Source organism: Homalodisca vitripennis, chromosome 2 (genome assembly GCF_021130785.1).
Source record: "Homalodisca vitripennis isolate AUS2020 chromosome 2, UT_GWSS_2.1, whole genome shotgun sequence".
Taxonomy (NCBI): Eukaryota; Metazoa; Arthropoda; class Insecta; order Hemiptera; family Cicadellidae; genus Homalodisca; species Homalodisca vitripennis.
In genome coordinates this window covers 68,434,805-68,456,654 of record NC_060208.1, presented here as the reverse complement: position 1 = coordinate 68,456,654, position 21,850 = coordinate 68,434,805, and the positions used below count along the sequence as shown (strand labels likewise).

At 33.7% G+C, this 21,850-nt stretch overlaps 1 protein-coding gene across 3 annotated transcripts in view; it reads left to right on the top strand.

Annotated features, from left to right (window-relative positions):
* Positions 1-21,850, top strand: part of LOC124354103 (TOM1-like protein 2) — a 92,520-nt gene that overhangs the window by 52,171 nt on the left and 18,499 nt on the right. For all 3 annotated transcript variants that reach the window (XM_046804318.1, XM_046804317.1, XM_046804316.1), the window contains 4 exons: positions 1,767-1,891; positions 15,231-15,394; positions 18,678-18,786; positions 18,933-19,026. In XM_046804318.1, the coding sequence (XP_046660274.1) occupies positions 1,767-1,891; positions 15,231-15,394; positions 18,678-18,786; positions 18,933-19,026 (492 nt within the window). The remainder of the gene's footprint in view (positions 1-1,766; positions 1,892-15,230; positions 15,395-18,677; positions 18,787-18,932; positions 19,027-21,850) is intronic.

Below are 21,850 nucleotides of genomic sequence, written 5' to 3'. Positions count from 1 at the left end.
CCGCATCCAGTGAGGATTTTCGCTACTCCAGTAACGGCAATTGTGCCTGTTTACGCTTCCGTTCAGCATAAATGAACACTCGTCTGAAAACACAATATTGTTTGCATCAATTTTGTTGCGATCTATTTTGGCCATCATAGTTTCATAAAATTCTATACGTCGATCAAAATCATCTTCGTTGAGTTTGTGCACCAAATGAATTTTATAAGGCTTAAAATTTGACCCTTTCAGAATCTTTTTAACAGACGTAACAGAGATATCATGAGTTTGTGTTGCTGAGCGTAGGGACTCTTGCGGATTCTCAGCAAATGAACAGTTCTCCCTACAGTTGTTCTAGAAATTGGCTGCCTCTCGTGAAATTAGTCATGAAATAAATGGCATGCTTCCTCGTGTGATCGTCTGTTATTTCCCCAACTAACCATCATAAGAAGTGTTATACGTTCACGTTCGTCAAGCGACATAGTGTAGTTGAAGAACTACAAGCAATACGACAAACTCTTTTGTACTAAAGTGCACTGATAGAAAGGTTGGACATCACTACTAAAACAAGAAAACTAGAATAGCCTACTATGAATAGACTGGCTAATTGGAAAGTCCAAACTGCGACCCAAAGATAAGAGCTTTCTAATTGTTACTGTTATCAGGTTTTCCCCGTTATCAATATATTAGGACCAAATTTGTACCCCTTGAGGATAACCTACGTCATAATTCACTTCTGTACAACTGACAATCATAATGTAGTATTTATCTGCAGTATTCGTTTGGTTGCAGTTTTGCTTTACCGGGGTTATGGCTACTAATGAAATGTAACCAAGTAAAACCTTTGAACAGCCGCCATTTTGTACTGGATCAATCTTTTTGAGTGTGGTTTGCGGCATTAAACTCTGCTAGATAAGCCCTTTAAAATGATGTGCATATTGACCTATGCTCCTATTTAAGATTTCTTTCTGACTCCTTGCGGGACGTCCCCATGATATTACAGAAAACTGATAGTTCCTTCAAAAAGTAGATTTTTAGGTGTAGTATTGATGTACCAAATCTTGTTTATTTATCTGTTATCATTTAGAAAATATTATACCAGTGCAGGACTTTATGTACACCCTGTATATGGTGATTGATTGATTGATAGGTTAATGATTCTTTATTATATTATTTATCTGATTATCTTATAACATTTGACATTTGGCAGAAACTTTTCTGAACTGTTTTAGATTAGTTTGTTAACCTGAATAATATGGCTAAAAATGGAGCTTTTAAGACAATTTTTAACAAAAATTTCAGCTTTTGAATTTTCTCACTTGAAAAATGTTTTCTGGTAGGAATGTACATTTCAAAATGTTTCTCATTCAAATTAAACTTTGTTTCTAAACTGGGAAAAACCCTTATTATTTCAGAAGGAAAAATACTATTTAACACGTTCGCTGCTGCAAAACGGACAACCATACACGACGAGTGCTGAGAGCACACTGACTGGGTTTCTAAACAATGGCGCTGTGCAGTAGATCTACGTCATGCGCGCGCCTGGCGCGAGGCAGCCGTGCAGTAGATCTACCGCAACCGCATTGAACGTGTTAAACGTTATGGTTCAGTTTTTTTATTAAGAGAACAGATTTGTTGCTCTGTTGTATTTATTTGTGGTAGTTAATACATTATCTTGTGTGTGAGAATGCTCTATAATCATATGAGCGATTTTGAGCTGTGGAATGAATTATTCATACATATACATTGAAAGTTGTTTCACTGACCACATGGTTTCTGTTCTACAGGAGTTACACAGCACGTTGAAGGCCATGCAGCAGCGGTTGGTAGATTTGATCAGTAAGTTGGCCAATGAAGAAGTTACAGAGGAACTCCTTCGAGTCAACGATCTTCTAAACAATATTTTTCTGAGGTACCTAATTTAAATTAAAGCGTGTTTTTCAATATTCATTTATACATAAGAAAATTATGTAATAAGATTTGTAACACACTATGAAAGGTTTAAAATCTTCACTAAACCTTGTTTATTGTTCTAAAAATATTATGGCCTTACATGTACATTTTTGTATATAAAATCATTTAATAAGGTTTCTATAGGATGAAGTATAATGATTGTTTGTTGTATCAAGAAATGATGATCTTTATGTTCTTGATCCAGATAATGAGTTCATGTTAAGAGATCCAATGCTTAAATAAGATCTCCATACTTTTTTAGATTTTCATTTGCCATTTCCTCAATATTTCGCTACTTCAGTACACATTAATGATTTAAAACAGTACTTTTTTGAAAATATGTTCAAAAAATTTAAAACTTTAAACTTTATTGCAGAATTCCATCATACGGTTGTTTGCTCTGTAATACTCTTTACAGACCAAAATCTGTTTATATTATTCTCATATAATCTAAGAGAATATTGCTTTTACTACAAATTCAACTATACATTCTACGATATGACAGGCTATGACAGATGCTGTGAACACTAGGGAAGTGTCTTTATTATCGTTTTCTTGTTATTTAAGATGAAAGTTATATATTCGGTTTTCAGTTATCGCCATTTAGTTGTTGATAAATTTATTTATTTAACTTATTCCTTTTTGAATTGACAGAAAACAGCTTGGCCTTATTTAAAATATAGGGATTCTGTTCCTGATTTATGCAACTCTATGTGGAGTAATGTTTTCTTGAAAGTTGTCATGAACTTTTACATGAGGGTTATTATTATGACCACTTCAACATCATCTGATGCAACAACCAAAGATGCAATATGGTCTTGGCTAACTTTGTACAGTTACAAATATTACAAATATTTTTCAATACAAAGTGCTTGCTTGTACATTACCAGTGCACTTTTTGTACACACTATATAAATCTATTCAGTGATTCCATTGTTCAAAATTTTGTTTAGTATTTATATGTTATATTAACCACACTTACTTTTATCTCTTTAATATAAAAAATATAATCTCATCATAACTGTTCCGAACCTGTATTAATCTATCCTACCCATATTGAGGTTAACATGTCATACTCGTATCTTGAACTTATCCTTCCCAGGACAAATATATTAGTCTAGTTAAAAGTTATAAAACCTACCTAACCAAACACTACCTGACTGTCATGAACGTGCCCCAACCTACCACACCTGAGGGCCAACTATCCTACTTCGAGTAAACTGCCGCACCAGGACGCCCAACTGACTGCTATGCCAATGGATCACCCAACTGTCCATTAAGATAAGATAATCTGGCATGAGAAGACAATAAGAAATTTTGTATTGTCAGCATAAATATCAGCTTATTTCTAACATCACTTTAGAAATCATCGAATAAGTGTATAAATGATACAGACCTAAGACAGATATTTGAGGTACCCCTATCCCCTGATCATTATGATGTCTCTTAAATCAATAATTTCTTCAAAAAACGTTTCAAAAACTGTTTAGGATATTATAAACAATAAAGAAAAACAATTTAAAGCAATCAAAATTCATACTGGAAACAGACTTGTGACTGATGCTCAGGAGGTGGCGAATGAGTTTAACAGATTTTTCGCCACTGTGGCTTGTGAGCTAGATCCTTGACCATTACAGTCTCAAGTAAATTCCACACGAAGGCAGAGTCCAGTTTCATCAATGGCATTGGCACCTGGCGTTGAAGAAGAGCTAAATCGAATTATTCAGCAGCTCCTAGCAAAAAAGTCAAATGACCTAAATTTTATGTCAATGTATCTATTTAAAAAAATGCTCCAAGCATATTTTGAGACCATTAACACATCTGATTAACTTATCTTTTCAACAAGTAGTATTTCCCTCACTCCTTAAAACTGTGAAAGTAAGAAACCGATTTTGTTTCTGATGTATGTCAACGACATTGGGTCTTCATTACTGCACAGAAAAGTCGTGTAGTATGCTGATGACACTACTCTCTGTATCAGTGGGAAATCAAAATATCTGTGGGAGAACGCACTTTTGTTGAAATCAACAATTGTGTATAACACTCAACAGCCTCCATTTAAAAACAAACACATCCAAAACCAATGTCATTCAACTTTGCTCTGCGGCCTGTAGACTCTGAGTGTGGCCCTGCCGTCATGATAGCAGATTCCATACTAGAAGAAGTCTACAGCTCGAAATTCTTTGGAATACACCTTGATTGATGGTTGACATGGAACAATCACATTGACCATGTTTGTGCCAAACTATCCTCAGGCATTTATGTTTTGAGGTCTCTAGGCAAATATTGCCCTACTCAGGTTCTGATCACGGCTTATTACGGCTTGATTTACCCCCACCTCTGCTACAGATTGGTATTGTGGGGTACTTGTGCAAACAACCAGTTGATGAGAGTGTTCAAATTGCAAAAACAAGCGATTCGACTAATCGCACATTTGGATTTCAGAGAGTCTTGCAGAGAAACCTTAAAAAATTGCAGCTATTGACTCTGCCGGGTCTCTACATTTTCGAAACAACTCTGTTTTGTATGTCTAAATGTGTCAAGACAAGTGGCCAAGACATACATTCATATGAAACCAGAGGCACATATATAGCTACCGAACTGGTAAAAACAAACGGTGGTTTATGAACATCTGCCCTCACAGGCTTGTTCATTTCATCAACAAGCTGCCGAATTGGATCAAACATGCTAAAACGCTTTTTGGCATCACAAGCGTTTTATGATGTCAACAAGTTTTTGGCATGTAACTGGGTGACCGCCCAATCAGAAAATTGACTAGGAGGTGGGAATATTGGCGAATGCATGGAAAATGAATGCTGAATTGTATGTCTGAGTGGGATTTTATGTAGTGTAAATGAAAAAATTTTAGTTATAAAAAAACTGACGTTTGCTATACATGTAAAACCATGTCTTTGCAATAAAGATTTGATTGATTGATCATTAATAGTACTTTTGATCTTACTGCTTGGGTGACTCCATTGTCTGTCGTGAGTCTGCAAGTTAGATTTTACCTCCAGATAGGTATATTGTTTGTATAGCAAATAGAAAATCCAATATTTGCTGCATCAAGTCACGACCCAGGGGCAGTCAAAAGCCTTGCTATAATCAAGAAAAATTAATGTAGTGACCTTTCTCAAGTTGATCAATTACATTATCAAGAAAGCTTAGAGTGGCTGTTTTGATGAAAACATGTCGATTTTGGTAAGAGGGAAAATCTTGTGAAAGTGCTACCTTTCAATTATCTTTGAAAAGGTTGATGTCGAGGTTATAAATTTAGTTTCTTTTTCATTCGTAGAATCTGTTATGGACAGATATTAGCATTTTTTTTCTGCTTTGGAAATTTATGTGTAAAATCATTTTACCAACCAAGTCAGCGGTTTGGTTGTGAACCTTCACAGTGTTAGACCGGCTGAACAGAGACTTCACCTATTCCACTTGATGGTTTGTTCTTTAATAAAGACATTATGTATTTTACTTTTTATTACTTGTAGGTTTGAACAAGTATATACATTTGTAGGCCTTAGTATTTGGGTCAAAATTTGTATATTTATAGGCATTGTATTCTGCTCATGTTACCCCCAATCAAGAAAATGATTCTTCAGAAGCCTAAAGTGGAGCATCTAAAGTGTAAAGAGGGTTTTATAACAATGTTTAAATAGTTATTCCAATGGTTTAAATTTGTAACTAGCACAAGCTGTAAAAAGTTGGTGATCAAGCACTGATTTTATATATCTATATATATATATAAATGCGAATGTTTGTTTGTATGTTCCGTTATAACTCTGGAACCAATGCACGAAACATCGTGAAATTTTTGTACAGTGATTCTAACACGTTCCTGGAAGTAACATAGGCATACATACTAGAGTAAATTTGGTCCAATTTAAATAGTTTATTTAATTAATTTTTTTATTATAAATCGTTGTTGACGTTAGAGTGTTTTATATTGTATCCGACAGACTGCGCTACGACACATAATACAAAGCGAACTGATACTTAAACAGCTGTTAATACTTTCAGCTTGTGACGATATTCGTACACTGAATTTGGAACGACTGGGTCCTAAATATTAAACGAGGTCGTGAAACGTTGATTGGAAGGTAGGCATACGATATTAACACCAAAACACCGTGCCGGTTCGTCGAGGGAGCGGGCAGCCAGCTTTGATTATAAGACTCCGACCCACAGAAACTCTAAGATGTCCTCGCCCTACGGAAGCCAGAAGAGAAGAGAGCAAGAAACCTAATTCCAGATATCTAGAAAACCTGAAAAACTAGAACCTATCAAACAGGCAGAATTCCACAGAAACATCTAGAAAGAGATAAACCATCAGGAAAAAAACAGATCGACTCGACCAGCTGTAGGGAAAACAGCTCCCGGCCCGTCCAACGGCCAACAAAATAAAGTGGCAAACGCCACATCCTCCCCCTCTACCCCGGGAGTGATAAGAAAAAAACTCAAAAGGATAAGGTAGGAAGTCAAGGACGGGAAGAGTAGAGACTATAACTGGTATCGCTGTAGTTAGCAATCTGCTAGATATTGCTCTAGTATGGATATCCAAAATTTAGATAAAGTGGGCCAGTACTCTCCTCCTCCTATGGGACGGCTGAGAAAAAAAAATTTGGTGGCCAGTGGGAAAAGACAAAATAAAGTTTAATTTTTTCATACTAGTTTTTTAAATTAGAGAATTGGAGCAAATTAATTCAGGCTCTTAAAAGGCGTGAAAGAAAAAGTTTGTAGAGCTACGGCAAGAGCTTAACAGAGTAAGGAAATTATTTGGTCGTGGTAAAGTGGTTTAATTAGGAACTTTTTAAAAAAAACTACAGTTTGTTAAGTGTTGGCCAGGTAAGGCAAAAAATACCCTGAAACCTATGGAAAAGAGACCCAAAAAACTAACTGGACCAAAACCTAACAAAATTAGGTTAACAATCAATAAACCTCTAAAACAATAACAATAATAAAGTCTTCAAAGGATAACAGTAACAACAGTAAAAAAAAATACTTCCAGTATAAACACTAAACGGCAAACAATAAATATAGCCGCTGGAACATCTAGCAGCTTCAGAGACAAAATTAAAAAGTCTTAAAGACACAAAGAGACAACAACAAAAACTAACTACAAAAATATATAGACAAACTACAATCTTCAACAATATTTTCAACAATAAAAACTACACCTATCCATCGCTGCTTAACTTAGCTGAATAACAAAGAAGAATTCCACCTACTGCCAACGGACTGACCCTACTATACAAGAGAAAAAATAGAAAAGGAAAAGGGAAAGAAAATGTAAGCTTGTGTTGTAAAATGTAATGGGTTGCCCGAACCAAGGATAGCAGGCTGCGCGACTGCATTAGGGAATGTTAAAAAATAAATAAACATAAAGTTCATTCCCAATGTACAGCCTAAAAAAATTGCCGAAGCAAAAAAAAAAATTCTCTAAACAGCCAATGCAAACCCCGATCCCCCCGTGTATATGTACTGTAAAAGAGGAAAAGTAAAAGTATTAAGAGTGTTAGTGTCGTGTAAGGAAGAGAACAAGAAGACAGAAAAAACTAAACTAAAATCACTATGCCGTAAACTATCCCTATAAACGTCCCGGCAGCGGCACTTTGGTCTTAGATAGGCCCAAAATATTTCTTCAGGTAGGAAACATGGGCGACCTAATAAGTTTTCCCTGACTTGGGACACCTCAAAGTCACAGCAAAAAAAGTATTCATAAAATCATTAGGGCAACTTTACTGTGGTGTGTGCAAAAAGTACAAGTTGTTAAAAAAAAACTATTACAATTTATAGTATTGCAAATAAATAAAAGCATATAGTACATTGCCTTATTATTACCATGAAACCAACTTCCAGTATCACTAACAGTGTGTTGGCAGAAAATAAAATCAACAAGTTTGGCTTTCAGAACAAAAATTGTCGGTTGCCATCAGTGGGGGGGTAGACTCAATTTGTTTCCTCTCAAACAGGTCGAGAAAGTTCAAAGTATTCAAAAACCTAACAAAACACCTTTCCACATCCTTAAAGATTAAGAGAGGGAAACAAAGTAAACAAAAAAAAATTAATTTAAACCAAGAGCAACTGTACCGTAGAAGTGCAAAAAAAAATATTTGGTGCAAGGCGTATAGTAGCGCTACAGGTAACTACATAAAGTTCAACAAGACCCAAGTGAATAAGACACAAGTCCTAAATAGTAAACTCTCCCTTTAAACTGTAAGTAATTTAGAACACCCCAAAAAAAAAATCTCTTTTGAGAAACGAATCCAAAAAAAAACCAGTGAAAATTAAAATTTAGAAAGCAAAATACCAAAGGAAAAAATAATTTAACCACTTAAGGCTTAAATTATGCTAAAACTGAAAATTAGGTATGTTAAACACCCGAAGTTGAATCAAGCAAGCTGACATCAATCAATCCAAAGAGTCCACTAGGGTTTGGTATTTTTTTAAAACAGTGAACCCTCAAGGTGGCAAACTATAGATTTAAAAGTTTGCAAAAAAAAAAGGATGTTTCAACATTTTGGAAAGAAAAGTTTAGTTTTTGTAAGTAATTAAACCACTTATAAGTATGTCAGCAAGTCAAATCCAACCCCAAGCTGCAACTTCATAAAAAATTACAAAACAAACCTAGGGCCTATGTTATTTATTATTAATTGTTCAAACTAAAGGTGTACTCCATATTAAGTTTAAACTGTTTAAATTAAACAGGCACTAGCCAAAAGAAGCAAAAGGCTTTTAATAATAGACTATAACAGAATTATTATTTTTTACAATAACATTAAAGTTTTGAAGAAGTTTTAGAAAAAAAATTGCAAACTGTTAGAATAAATCAACCCTTTAAGTTTGAATGGCCCTGAACATTCAAATAGCATAGGCCTACATAAAAGTTTGACATATTTCTAAGTAGAAAAATTATCAGATAAATTTAACAGTAAACACTTCACTTACCTTGTGTGTAGGCTAACATTAACTATTTAACAAAACTTTGTAAGACTTGAACAAATTCAACACAGTAGACAAAAAATCATCATATTAGTGCTATTAATAATTTAAACTCTTATTAACCTATAACATGTACAAGTGGTGTAATTCCGCTGGAAGAATAAATAAATAATTAAATAAATCAAGTATGAATAACATCAATAAATTGCATTTGGAAACTAAGGCTTGGTGTGGAGAGGTTATTTTTAATTATTCAAGATGAAGAGGTGAAAGTTCGGAAAGGACAGCAATTTATATAAAAACAAGAAAACCTTTTATTGTAAGCCAACCCATAGTAAATAATCTGGTGAAACTGAATGGGGATAATAAATAGTAACCAGAAAGCTATAAACTTTAAAAACAAAAAGTAGGCTATTCATACGCTGCAGTACAATAAGCGGCCACCAACTGCATCTGCCCTTCTCTTCGACTAATCTGAGCCAATGCTAAAATTAATATACCAAAAGGTGCTAGCTAAGTTTAAAAAGTACAAAAACTTAAGTACAAGGTTTGTTTAAAGCAAGAGGCTACACTGTAGGTGGTATTAAAGGATAGGTTAAGAGTTGAACTTGGTCAGAAAAAAAAATACCAAAAGGTGCTAGCTAAGTTTAAAAAGTACAAAAACTTAAGTACAAGGTTTGTTTTAAAGCAAGAGGCTACACTGTAGGTGGTATTAAAGGATAGGTTAAGAGTTGAACTTGGTCAGAAAAAAAAATTTATTAATTTTTGGTTTAAAGTAAATTTTAAGCTTGAAAAATATCAACCATTTACCTAGGTATGCCTAAATAATTAGTGAGAACAAGTTACTAAAGTTTAAGAAATACTGCAACTCACATTTTCAATTATTATAGAAATAGGCTTAGGTAGCAGTTGGTTGCAAGAACTGCTTGGCTCAGACCTGCACATTAGAAAATGCTACTTCGAAAAAGTTTTACATTTTAGTAAAAAAGACAAGTTTAAGGAAAATTTAGAAAACTAAAAAAATTTAGAAAACGTCTACCCCCCTTAAAAACTTAAAACTAGGACTTAGCTCTCATAGTTGTGTATGAATTCTTCCGCCTCCCACCGGCAAGCCTAGCCTTCCATTTCAAACCACGGTCTGCTACCAATTTGCGACGATATTCGTACACCGAATTTGGAACGACTGGGTCCTAAATATTAAACGAGGTCGTGAAACGTTGAATGGAAGGTAGGGCCCACGATATTAACACCAAAAACAAACACCGTGCCGGTTCGTCGAAGGAGCGGGCAGCCAGCTTTGATTTTTTAGAACTCCGACCACAGAAACTCTAAGATGTCCTCGCCCTACGGAAGCCTGAAGAGAAGAGAGCAAGAAACCTAATTCCAGATATCTAGAAAACCTGAAAAACTAGAACCAATCAAACAGGCAGAATTCCACAGAAACATCTAGAAAGAGATAAACCATCAGGAAAAAACAGACGACTCGACCAGCTGTAGGGAAACAGCTCCCGGCCCCGTCCAAGGCCAACAAAATAAAGTGGCAAACGCCACAAGCTGAAGTTCATCAAAGATGCAGAAACATTTGTTTACATTTAAAATTTAGAAAATTTTTTATTGTAAAGTGCTTGATCAGTAGTGTAATGCAGGTTGCATAGAAGAACGTCATTGCCTACTTTTAAATTCAGATTGCACCAATGATCAATAATCTATATATATAAAAATGAATGTTTGTATGTTTGTCCTTTATGGAATCGTGAACTATTGGACCGATCATGATGAAAATTTGTACGTATATGTATTTTTCCACGGAGAAGGTTTATAAGCTATGCCCATCCCTTTCCCGATTCAGGATTCCGCCCCACTGGTTACAGAAATACCCATAAGAAATGCATTGCAGCAAACATATGTTAACGTCTTTTCAAATTTTTAATCAGCTGTTCTTTGTAAACATATATTACACTTATAGTTTTAAAGCATAGAGTAAGCTTAAGAGAAACGACAAATTTTGTTTAAACTGTTTTTGCAATCACTGTTAAACATAGACTTTACTATCCAGATAATACAATTCAAATTTGACGTAAAAATTCACCTTTAACTGCAATATTTATTTAATATAAACCATGCTCATGCTTGATCAGAAGAGTAATGCAGATATCATAATTACTATCTTACGTTGGCTACAAATATAAAGAATGTTATAAAATCAACCTTAGTTGTTTTTTTTGACAGAAGTATGGTTCTCAAAACTCCGTGTGTACATATTCTCTCGATCGAGACAACAAAGCAAGCTCAATCGTGGCATCGGAGATATAACTAATTTAATCTAAAATTTATTATAGTAAAAAAAAAAAATTTACTAAGTAATATAAGGACTTCGGTTCTTAAGATTTGCGTGCGAAGCCGTGGGTAACAGCTAGATAGAGGCAGGAATATGGTACATACCTTCATAATACGCCCAAGAGGCTCACGATGGAACGACTATCAATTATCTCAGCAATGTTTAGAATGTGATAGAAAAAGAATAAGTGAATATAGTGTACTGTTTTCAACGGGAAATTGCGTGCGAAGCCGCGGGCAACTTTTGCAAAAAATTATTGAAATGCGCAGCAAAGCGCGCCGGGCCCGCTAGTCTATATATATAAAAAATGAATGTTTGTATGTTTGTCCTTTATGGAATCGTGAACTATTGGACCGATCATGATGAAAATTTGTACGTATATGTATTTTTCCACGGAGAAGGTTTATAAGCTATGCCCATCTCTTTCCCGATTCAGGATTCCGCCCCACTGGTTACAGAAATACCCATAAGAAATGCATTGCAGCAAACATATGTTAACGTCTTTTCAAATTTTTAATCAGCTGTTCTTTGTAAACATATATTACACTTATAGTTTTAAAGCATAGAGTAAGCTTAAGAGAAACGACAAATTTTGTTTAAACTGTTTTTGCAATCACTGTTAAACATAGACTTTACTATCCAGATAATACAATTCAAATTTGACGTAAAAATTCACCTTTAACTGCAATATTTATTTAATATAAACCATGCTCATGCTTGATCAGAAGAGTAATGCAGATATCATAATTACTATCTTACGTTGGCTACAAATATAAAGAATGTTATAAAATCAACCTTAGTTGTTTTTTTTGACAGAAGTATGGTTCTCAAAACTCCGTGTGTACATATTCTCTCGATCGAGACAACAAAGCAAGCTCAATCGTGGCATCGGAGATATAACTAATTTAATCTAAAATTTATTATAGTAAAAAAAAAAATTTACTAAGTAATATAAGGACTTCGGTTCTTAAGATTTGCGTGCGAAGCCGTGGGTAACAGCTAGATAGAGGCAGGAATATGGTACATACCTTCATAATACGCCCAAGAGGCTCACGATGGAACGACTATCAATTATCTCAGCAATGTTTAGAATGTGATAGAAAAAGAATAAGTGAATATAGTGTACTGTTTTCAACGGGAAATTGCGTGCGAAGCCGCGGGCAACTTTTGCAAGAAATTATTGAAATGCGCAGCAAAGCGCGCCGGGCCCGCTAGTAATATATAAAAATGAATGTTTGTGTGTTTGTCCTTTATAGACTCAGAAACTATTGGACCGATCACTATGAAAATTTGTATTTATTTGTATTTTTATATGTAGAAGGTTTATATGCAATGCCCATTGATGTAACTCACCACCAGGCTGTACTGCAAGATATAAAAGTTATCAAAGCGCCTGCACATTATAAACTGCAATTACGACACAGTTACGTATATTAAATAGCCAAACACTATTTGAAGGCAAAGAAATATACGGGCAAAGCTTAAGAGACGCGTGCGAAGCCGCAGGAAACAGCTAGTATATATTTATATATTATATATTTTTTTTAATAGTTAACAGTTTATTTTTTACTAAAACTTTCAATTTTTTTATCTGGATAAACTAGGTGCTTATCAGTGACTACAGGAAAGATTAAACTAGAAGTGTTGTTATCTTCAAGACTAAATGTAAAATAAGTGTTTCAGTTTATTTTGCAAACTTCAGCTGAAAGTAACAACAACTGTTTAGTTTGGTTAAATTGGTATTATGTTTATTATGTTCATAAATGTTAATATTATTTTCCTGAATTCAAAAATATTCCAGAAAACTATTTCAAACTTTTGGAATTCAACAAATATTTGGAAAAAATGGCAGAATTAACCTTTTCTAGAGTTTAGCAATTAACAACACATTCATCAATTAGTTTTTATTTACAAGATTGTTGGTGTATAACTTTTTAGGTGTATGCTGTTGTAGGGTTCTAGAGCATACACCATCCATCTAGGGCATAGTCATTGTCAGAGTTCTATCAATGAATTATATACCTCATTGTTCTGTATGAGGTTGATACCCTTTCCCAAGTCTCTTTGGTCAAAAATGCATGTAAGCGTTTGTCCTCTTGCAGTCGAATTACCGTCACACACTTATGGTGCTACCGGGCTGAATTGTTTAGGGAAGAACACTTTGGAGTTTTGATTATTTGAACATCTCTATTTAAACAAAACTGCCACGTATTATACATAGTTATGAATATTATTAAATTCTCTATTATATTGTGGTATTAGACAAATTATTAAGTCTATGAGGTAAACTAAATATAAACAAAGACTTATTTGCACAAGAAATATTTGTTAGTGTTGTTATATTAAAATACGCCAGTAAAACAGTAGTTACAGAAAGTTATAAATAGTTCCAATAATTCTATAACATATCAACATAAATTGGAAGATATTGTGATTAAAAACAACTAAATCACTGTCAATGAAGAGACTGATGAAATGTGTCATACATTATTTGTAGATAACATCACTAGACATAATAAAAATATTCAATGAACGTGTACAACATACTGTCAGTAGATATTTCCATTAGCAGATCCAAAATTAGAAATATGATGGCAGCACAAAGCAGAGAGCAATGATAAAGTCAGGGGTGATCAGAGGAGATTGGACTGTAGCGCCAGACTGCCCTTCTTGGTGATTAGAGGCAAACACTTGGGAGAGGGTTAACCCATTGCGGATCGTATTGTTTTGGCGCGCGCGGGCACCAGCGGGCATGAATTATTTTACGGTCAGCGGCCGCACGAACAGCAATGGTGCGCCACATTGTATCGCTCGCTATTGTGTACTAGAAAATTAAGCTGTGAAGGTATTCGTTCAGATGGAATCTATATCCAGGCCCATGCCTGCTGGGGTATCCGTGATGTAGGAACGATAACACGCCGGCAAGGTTCCGGGGTGGCAGGGATGATGTCTGAATCATAGTCTAAATAAAGCGGCTCGGGCGAAGCGATTACAACATCCGAGCCATTGTCTAGACTAAACCCGCCAACATGTACGTCTGCGTCGTTTAGTTCTGTGTCACTAACCTCAAAAGTATTATAATAACAACTGAGAAAAACACCCAATCAGAAGCGCTAAAAAGCAGAGAGTAAACTCATATGAATGATTTTTCAACTTAGACATACAACTGCGATCTGTGGGATATTTATAAAACTTTTGAAAACTCTAAACATAGACCATTGTTAAACACTCTTAGTAGACAAGTGAAGACGATCGCCCGATTTATTAGACATTAAAAGAACTATTTGGAGGGAAATTTAAAAGCAGACCGCTTTTGCGACCTGAGCTCGTCATCGTGTGTTAGGCCCGGCCGCTGCGTGACGAGCCCAGCTCGTCAGTGATCCGCAATGGGTTAAGGTTTACATTTTTAACAAAGAGGGTTTTTGGCCTTTTATTATTTCTTACAGAATGTTCTACTTAATATTATTGGTCTTTATGGACCAACATATATATTCTGAGTACTTTCATTGGGAAATCATCAGAATAAATATTTGTGAATACTGGATACACTATCTATTGATGTGTTGAAATATGTGTTACCCTACTATATAGTATGTGAAGTCTTCTGTATCATATATTGCAAGGAAGCCCTCAAATTTAGTATTTTCAGTTCTGATTTAGATTGTCTATGGTGAAATCACCTCTACCATTCATTCTGTTTTAATGATTGCCCAGACTATCATTAAGTAAATTTAAAAATAAATTTCAAGCCACTCCAGCACTGTCACTTGGAGATCTGTACACTTTCAGGACATATGACATGTTTTTTTCTTATTTTGTATTCGTACTAGTGTCTCAAAGATGTACTATATATATTTCATTCTATATTCAATTATTGTTGAATTTCCCTTTAACCCTTTCAGAAGTGTTGACGTCTTGGAGCGTTATCTCCATCTTTATTAACGTTTGGTTTCAAGTTTTTCCTAATATATACAACATGTTAGCAGTTGATTGTACTACAGTCCCAAACCTGTCACAGATACAGCCGTTTTGAGAACAACCGGGAGATGAGCATGCGGGGACGTGAAGCATTGGGGGCTGCTGCAGGGGCCGCAGCTGGTGCTGTAGTAGGGGCTCCTGGTCAGTCTCTCATAGACCTTAGTGACGATGCGACCCCACCCACTTCTCAGATGGCATCACTCTGTGAGTATCAGACCTTTTAAACATAATTAACTCTATTAAAACCAACAAGGACATTTTTAGGATGTGAAATTAATGTATACAAAGGTTGTTTTTTTTTTTTTTTCAACCTCTAATCTCATGCCATATAATAGCTGCAGTAGTCCATCGCTGCAACATTTGTCACTGCCAAGTTCAAGTAGCCAGTTTACAATGAGTTGCAGTAGTCCCACAAACATGGCCGCCTCTATCCATCTGAGAATGTGCCATGTAAACATTATGAGTGATGGTGTTGTACATAAGTGGTGTAGAAAGCCAAAGATGTTGACTGACACCAACAAACACTGCAGAGTAAAAGTATGGCTTTTACTCTGATGTTCATTTTTGAACAATGGAGGATTTCAGTAGGCTAGAGAATTGTCACAGACCTTTTCCACTGTTAATTGTGAACAAACCAAACTAATACAATATGTTTTGGAACTTGATATTAATCTCTCAAATCACTGCTGTGTCAGAAACAACAAGATATATCTGAAGTGTCCCATCTACACAGAAAATTACTAACAACATACTACACAACGCAAGAACTCTCAGCAACCATCCAGCTGTCTGATCTTTAGTCTGGATTTTCACATTATTGTCCATAGTCCATAGGAAGTTTCCTTAACTATGGAGTTTACTGTAAAGCAGTTCCTGTTACAATAACAATACTATGTGGCGATTTTAATATTGATATTTTAGTCAATGACTCTAGGAAAGCTAAGTTTTTAGATTTACTTTTAGGTTTTTAACCTTTGGACAACCATTTCTGATGTAACTAGGCCTAGTACGAATTTTGTGGATGGCGGATCATGTATTGACAACATTGCCACTACTGTACATTTTGACAGAATTGAGAATGCTGCAGTGGAGCCTATGGTTATGTCAGACCATCATGCGATTGTTCTAAAATGCAAAATTGTTACCAAGGAAAGATAACGTTACCAGTCATGTAAATAGTAGGCTAACCAATGTAAATAGTTCTAAGCAAAAAAGATTTTAAAATTGTCAGAACAATTGATTATATCAATTCATTGTATTTTGTCACTCTAATTAGTAAAATTAACTGGTTGCTTCTGTATGAGTTAAATAGCATAGATGATAAATTTGACTATTTTTTAAATAAATTTATGAACATTGTGAATATTGCTTTTCCTATTAAGTATGTACCAGCTGTTAGGGATTATTGTAAACTTCCCTCTTGGTATAATACAGACCTCAAAGAAACTTAAGGAAAGTTGTTTATATATGTATGCTCAGTATAAGTCTACAGGCATAACCTACTTTAAAGAATGTTATATGAAATTAAAGAAGAAATATAAAAGCGATGTTAGAAGTTGTAAGCTACGTTTTAATTGTGAGAGGGTGTCATCTGCTAAAAATAAACTAAAATTATGTGGTCTATTATTTAATGAAAATATAAGTAATAGTGATAGGTCTAAAAGTACAGAAGTTGGAAGTAGTCTAACAGCTTGTGATTTCAATAACTTTTTTGTGAATAGTGTAAATGATCTCATTGCTAATGTGCCTTTTTCTAGTCAGTCTATGTCATACTATTTAAGTAAGTTAAGTTGTAATGTGTCTAACTGTGAATTTTAGTATTACTGAAGTAAAGGTTGAAACAGATGTATGATGCTATTAATTTGTTAAGTAATAGTTCATGTCTGGATGTGTATGGTTTTAATTCTGAGCTGTTTGAAAACTTGCTGCACCTTTTATTGCCGAAGCTCTAGCCTATCTCTTGAATCTTTGTATTAATAAATGGTACATTTCCAAGGTGCCTTAAGCTGGCAAAGGTTATACCACTGTATAAAATAGGTTCACACGGAAAGAACATAAGAGTTTTAGACCTGTCTCGATAATTCCAATTGTTTCAAAAGTGTTTTGAGGTAATAATAAATAGGCAAGTAATTCAGTATTTTGAAAGTAACCTATTGTTATCAGATAGTCAGTTTGGTTTTAGGCCTAAGAGAGGAACACTAAATGCTATTGTAAAATTTATGAAGAACTGTATTCATGGTGTAGATTGATAAAAAAGTGGTCATAGGCAAGTTCTTCGACATGTCTAAAGCCTTTCGACACGGTAAATCATGAAATTTTGTTAGATAAACTTAAGTATTATGGTTTTGATGATCTGTCTTTACAATTTTTTAAATCATATCTCAAAGAGAGATATCAAATGGTTGCTTTTAATGGAAGCTCTTCTCAATACAATGCAGTTACAGCAGGGGTTCCACAAGGATCCATTTTGGGACCTGTATTATTTATAATTTATGTAAATGACCTGCCAGCCTCCATAAATAACAATGTGACAAGATCATACATGTTTGCAGACGACCTAGCAATCTTACTGAATGGTAAAAATCTTAATGTAGTAAATGATTCTCTATTAGTCGCTAAACTCAATTGTGAATGATTGGTGTGCGCGCGAACGTCCTCTGTGTAAACCATGAGAAAACTCAGGAGATTAATTTTAGTTTGCAACATAAACCTAACCATGATAATGTAAAGTTTCTAGGTGTTCACCTCCAAGAGAATCTGAAATGGAACAGGCATATAGAAGTTTTATGTAAAAAATTAGCAAAAGGCATTTTTATGTTGTTAAGATTGAGATTAATTGTAAATATTGAAACATTAACTGCAGTATACTATGAACACATCCAGAGTCATTTGTCCCTATTGGAGTTATTGTATGGGGCAATGATCCTAACACCAAAAGACTTTTGATATTGCAGAAGAGAGCTATTAGGATAATGTGTAATGTAAACAACAATAGAACCCATTGCAAACCTTTGTTTAGACAATTAGAGGTGTTGACTGTGCCTTCTATATTTGTTCTACTGTATTACTGTATGTTAAAAATAACTTGCAGACAATAACAGTAAAATAGCTCTATTACATAATTACTTTACTAGAAATTGTTCTAATCTTAGAGTAAAACTACTGTACCTACCAGTGTACCAAAAATAGTTTTTGTAGAGATAGGTATTAAAATTTATATACATGTTACCAAATCATATTAAATGTCTAGATTTTATTAGGTTTAAGAAACGCTTAAAAAATATCTTAGTAAATCTAGCAGCATACAGTTTAGATTGAAGTTATAGATCATATTGAAGCTAACATAGTCTAGTTATGAATATTTTACTTTTATAATACAATTTGTTTTGTATGAGATGACGATGCCATGTATACCACATTTGTAACGGCAATAAAAATTCTGATTCTGATTCTGATACTATATCTAAGGTGAATTATCCTGTTATAGCCTTGAAAGGAGCTTCAGCAGTAGTTCCCACTCGACATGATAAAGATGACTCTGAGTTCGATATGTTCGCCCAAAGTAGGAATGTCACATATGAATCCTCAAAGAACGGGTAAGTGTGTATTGGATTTCAAACTTACCACACATTTTGACACTGTTATAATATTTATTTAATAAATAATCAGTCACATGGTAATGATAAATACAGTAGCAATTGTGGTTGATACACACTTTCTGTTGTTTCTAATATGTGTGTAGAGGTAGCAGTACATATGAAGCTAATCTGAAGCCGGACCAAATCAGCGGTAGCCTAGGTGCTGTAGCTCAATCCAGGAGTCAAACGCAGACTGCTGTAAGTATTATTTACTTTATATTCATATCATTATACATGATTTAATGAAATAAACATTGTCCAATAGTTGATAGCAACATTGTTGTGTTAACTAAAAAAGACAGTATACTTTGTTAATATAACTAATTTCATAGTAGCATTGAAGATTCTGTTGTTCCGTTAGTACAGTCAGTTCATTTAAGTTGAAATTTAACCCTGTTAATTGCTGTAATTTATTCTATCAACGATTAATTCAGAACTCCGCTTAAACGGTCTACGCTATAACCTAAAACGGTTTTTATTTTCTTAAAATAATTTTAAATATATCATGTAAATGCTTGGTTAATAATTAAATTATAAAAATCTAATTTACTTTATTTTTATCTTTTGATACTAAAAATTAGTTGACTGAAAATTCATACATGTCAAGAGTTTAATTTATCTAAATGGTATGTATCTATCGTAAATTTTACATTCGGCTGTTTATATAAAAAGTTCAGGAAATATTAACCCTTAAATATTAAATATTAACTGCCGCGTTCCTGGATTTGCAGCGAGACCCAAGCGTCGGGATTAGTCACATACTAAGACTCCCCCCCAGTATGCTTTCCCATTTTTAGAAGTTTTTGACATAACACGTTATTTTAAGTTTAATAAATAGAGTAAACCATTAACAATGTTTAGAGACTTCTTAATTAATGTTAATCTGTCAAATAATTACAACATATTACTGCTATCACATAACTATCTATGAATAAACATCAGAAAATACCTTGTAAAATATCAACGTAACCTTTACTTGTGTACGATACAAAGCACAAGAACGTCCAAGTAGTTTGAGTAATGTCCACAAGATTTCACCACCAACTGAACAGCTATCTTCTAGACATTTCTAACATAATAGAACACCAGGTAACACAAAATAACAGCTGATACACCAAAAATAAAACGGCTGATAATATGAAAATGAATATACTCGGGCGTGGGTTTTTTTTTTCGCAAAACTACAGTTGCACAGCTATATCGGGCATAGCGGATGTTCACAAAACTAGAGTTGCACGATATATCTCAGGCGTGGCAGTTAAAAAATTAACAAAAATGTGCATTGTTAAGGATTTGTTCAATTTTAAATGTTTGAAAAAGAAATTTCTACTTTATACAAAATATTTTTCACAGGGAAATGAATTACCTTATTAACACTTTAACCCCAACAGTCTGTATTAATCTACAAGTTTAATTATCCTGACCCATCGTACTCCTGATTGAAAATTAAATAATCATTTATATTTATATCCCCCTTAACCCTGCAACTGGCTTTAAGCGATTATCGACGCATTAACTACAGTTTCAAAATGGCACTAAGCTATTTTCGAAGCATTAACTATGTCGTAATATGATCTCTCACAGCAAGCCTATTTTTACTTTGTTTGAAGTAAAACATATGTAAATCTAAAGATAAAGATCCAAGGTTTCATATTATATCATAAAACGTTCTAAAGTTACGTTAAATCTTTCATTATAAAATTCTAAACTTGGATGTTGACATTTCCGATTGCCATTTGTTTGCGTAATTTCCGAACACGCTAAAATTACCGCATGTTTGTCAAAATTCCCTATCGTGAGTTTACGTTCTACACGATCGTAAGTGTCGTCATTGAAAACAGTGTATTCTTGGCTTTCAGAAACATCTTTTCAATAGCCAGTAGGAAAATAAATGTTTATAAAATAAGCTTTTGAAAAGCTCGTGTTTTGTAAAATTCCAAAATGCCTAATGCGTCGAAAATAGCTTCATTAAATTTTATTATTTTTGTTACTTTATCGTTGTCTGGAAATAGTGAAAATCATATCAAAACAAAGAAGACGAATTGCTCTAAGCAACAGTATCGTCAACGAAGACTAAGAACTAGTATTTTATTTTTGTTCTGTTGCACAATCACCGACTCAGCCAGTAGATAAGAACAACGCATCGCTTGGTTGCCATGTTGATTTCTCTGTTGTTATTACGCCATTGCCGGTATTAGTGTATTGCTTGCTATTTATTTGGATATTTTAGACTTTTCGTTATTTAGTGTGTATAAATAAAAGTGTGTTTAGTGTTTTTTTTTAATTAGTGAAGTGAAAAATGTAGAGGTTAGGTTAAGTTTTAGTGAATAGGTTAGATTTTTGTGAAACTGAAAGTAAGCATGTTATACGCTTCAGGTTCAGTGTTTTATTATTTTGTAGACAATTTATAGTTATTTCATAATGAGTGTTAATTTAAACATAATGTATTTATTATAAAACCATATTCATGTATTTTAGACAGTAATTTTTTTTACTTTTTCTGAAGGTATTAGCGTTTTATTTCTATGGCCATCGCTTGTTTTATTTTTTGTAACAAAAAAATAATAGAGATAAAAATAAATTGTTGTACATTTTTGTAAACTTCAATAAATGTACTAGCTATATAAATAATTTTTGGATGAAAAGAAAATTGTTAGCTAAAAATGTTAGGCATTTATTTCACAATTTTTACTTTTATAAAAATAAAAAAAAAATTGTTGCTATATAAAATTATCTTATACAATGTAAACTTCTATAAATATCATATTTTTCACTTCTACATATATTTATTATAAAAGCATATTCATGTATTTTAGACAGTAATTCTTTTTTACTTTTTCTGAAAGTATTAGTGTTTTATTTCTATGACCATCACTTGTTTTTTTTTTTTTTTTTTTTTAACAAAATAATAATGGAGATAAAAATACATTGTTGTACATTTTTGTAAACTTCAATACATGTACTATCTATATAAATAATTTTTGGATGAAAAGAAAATTGTTAGTTAAAAATGTTAGGCATA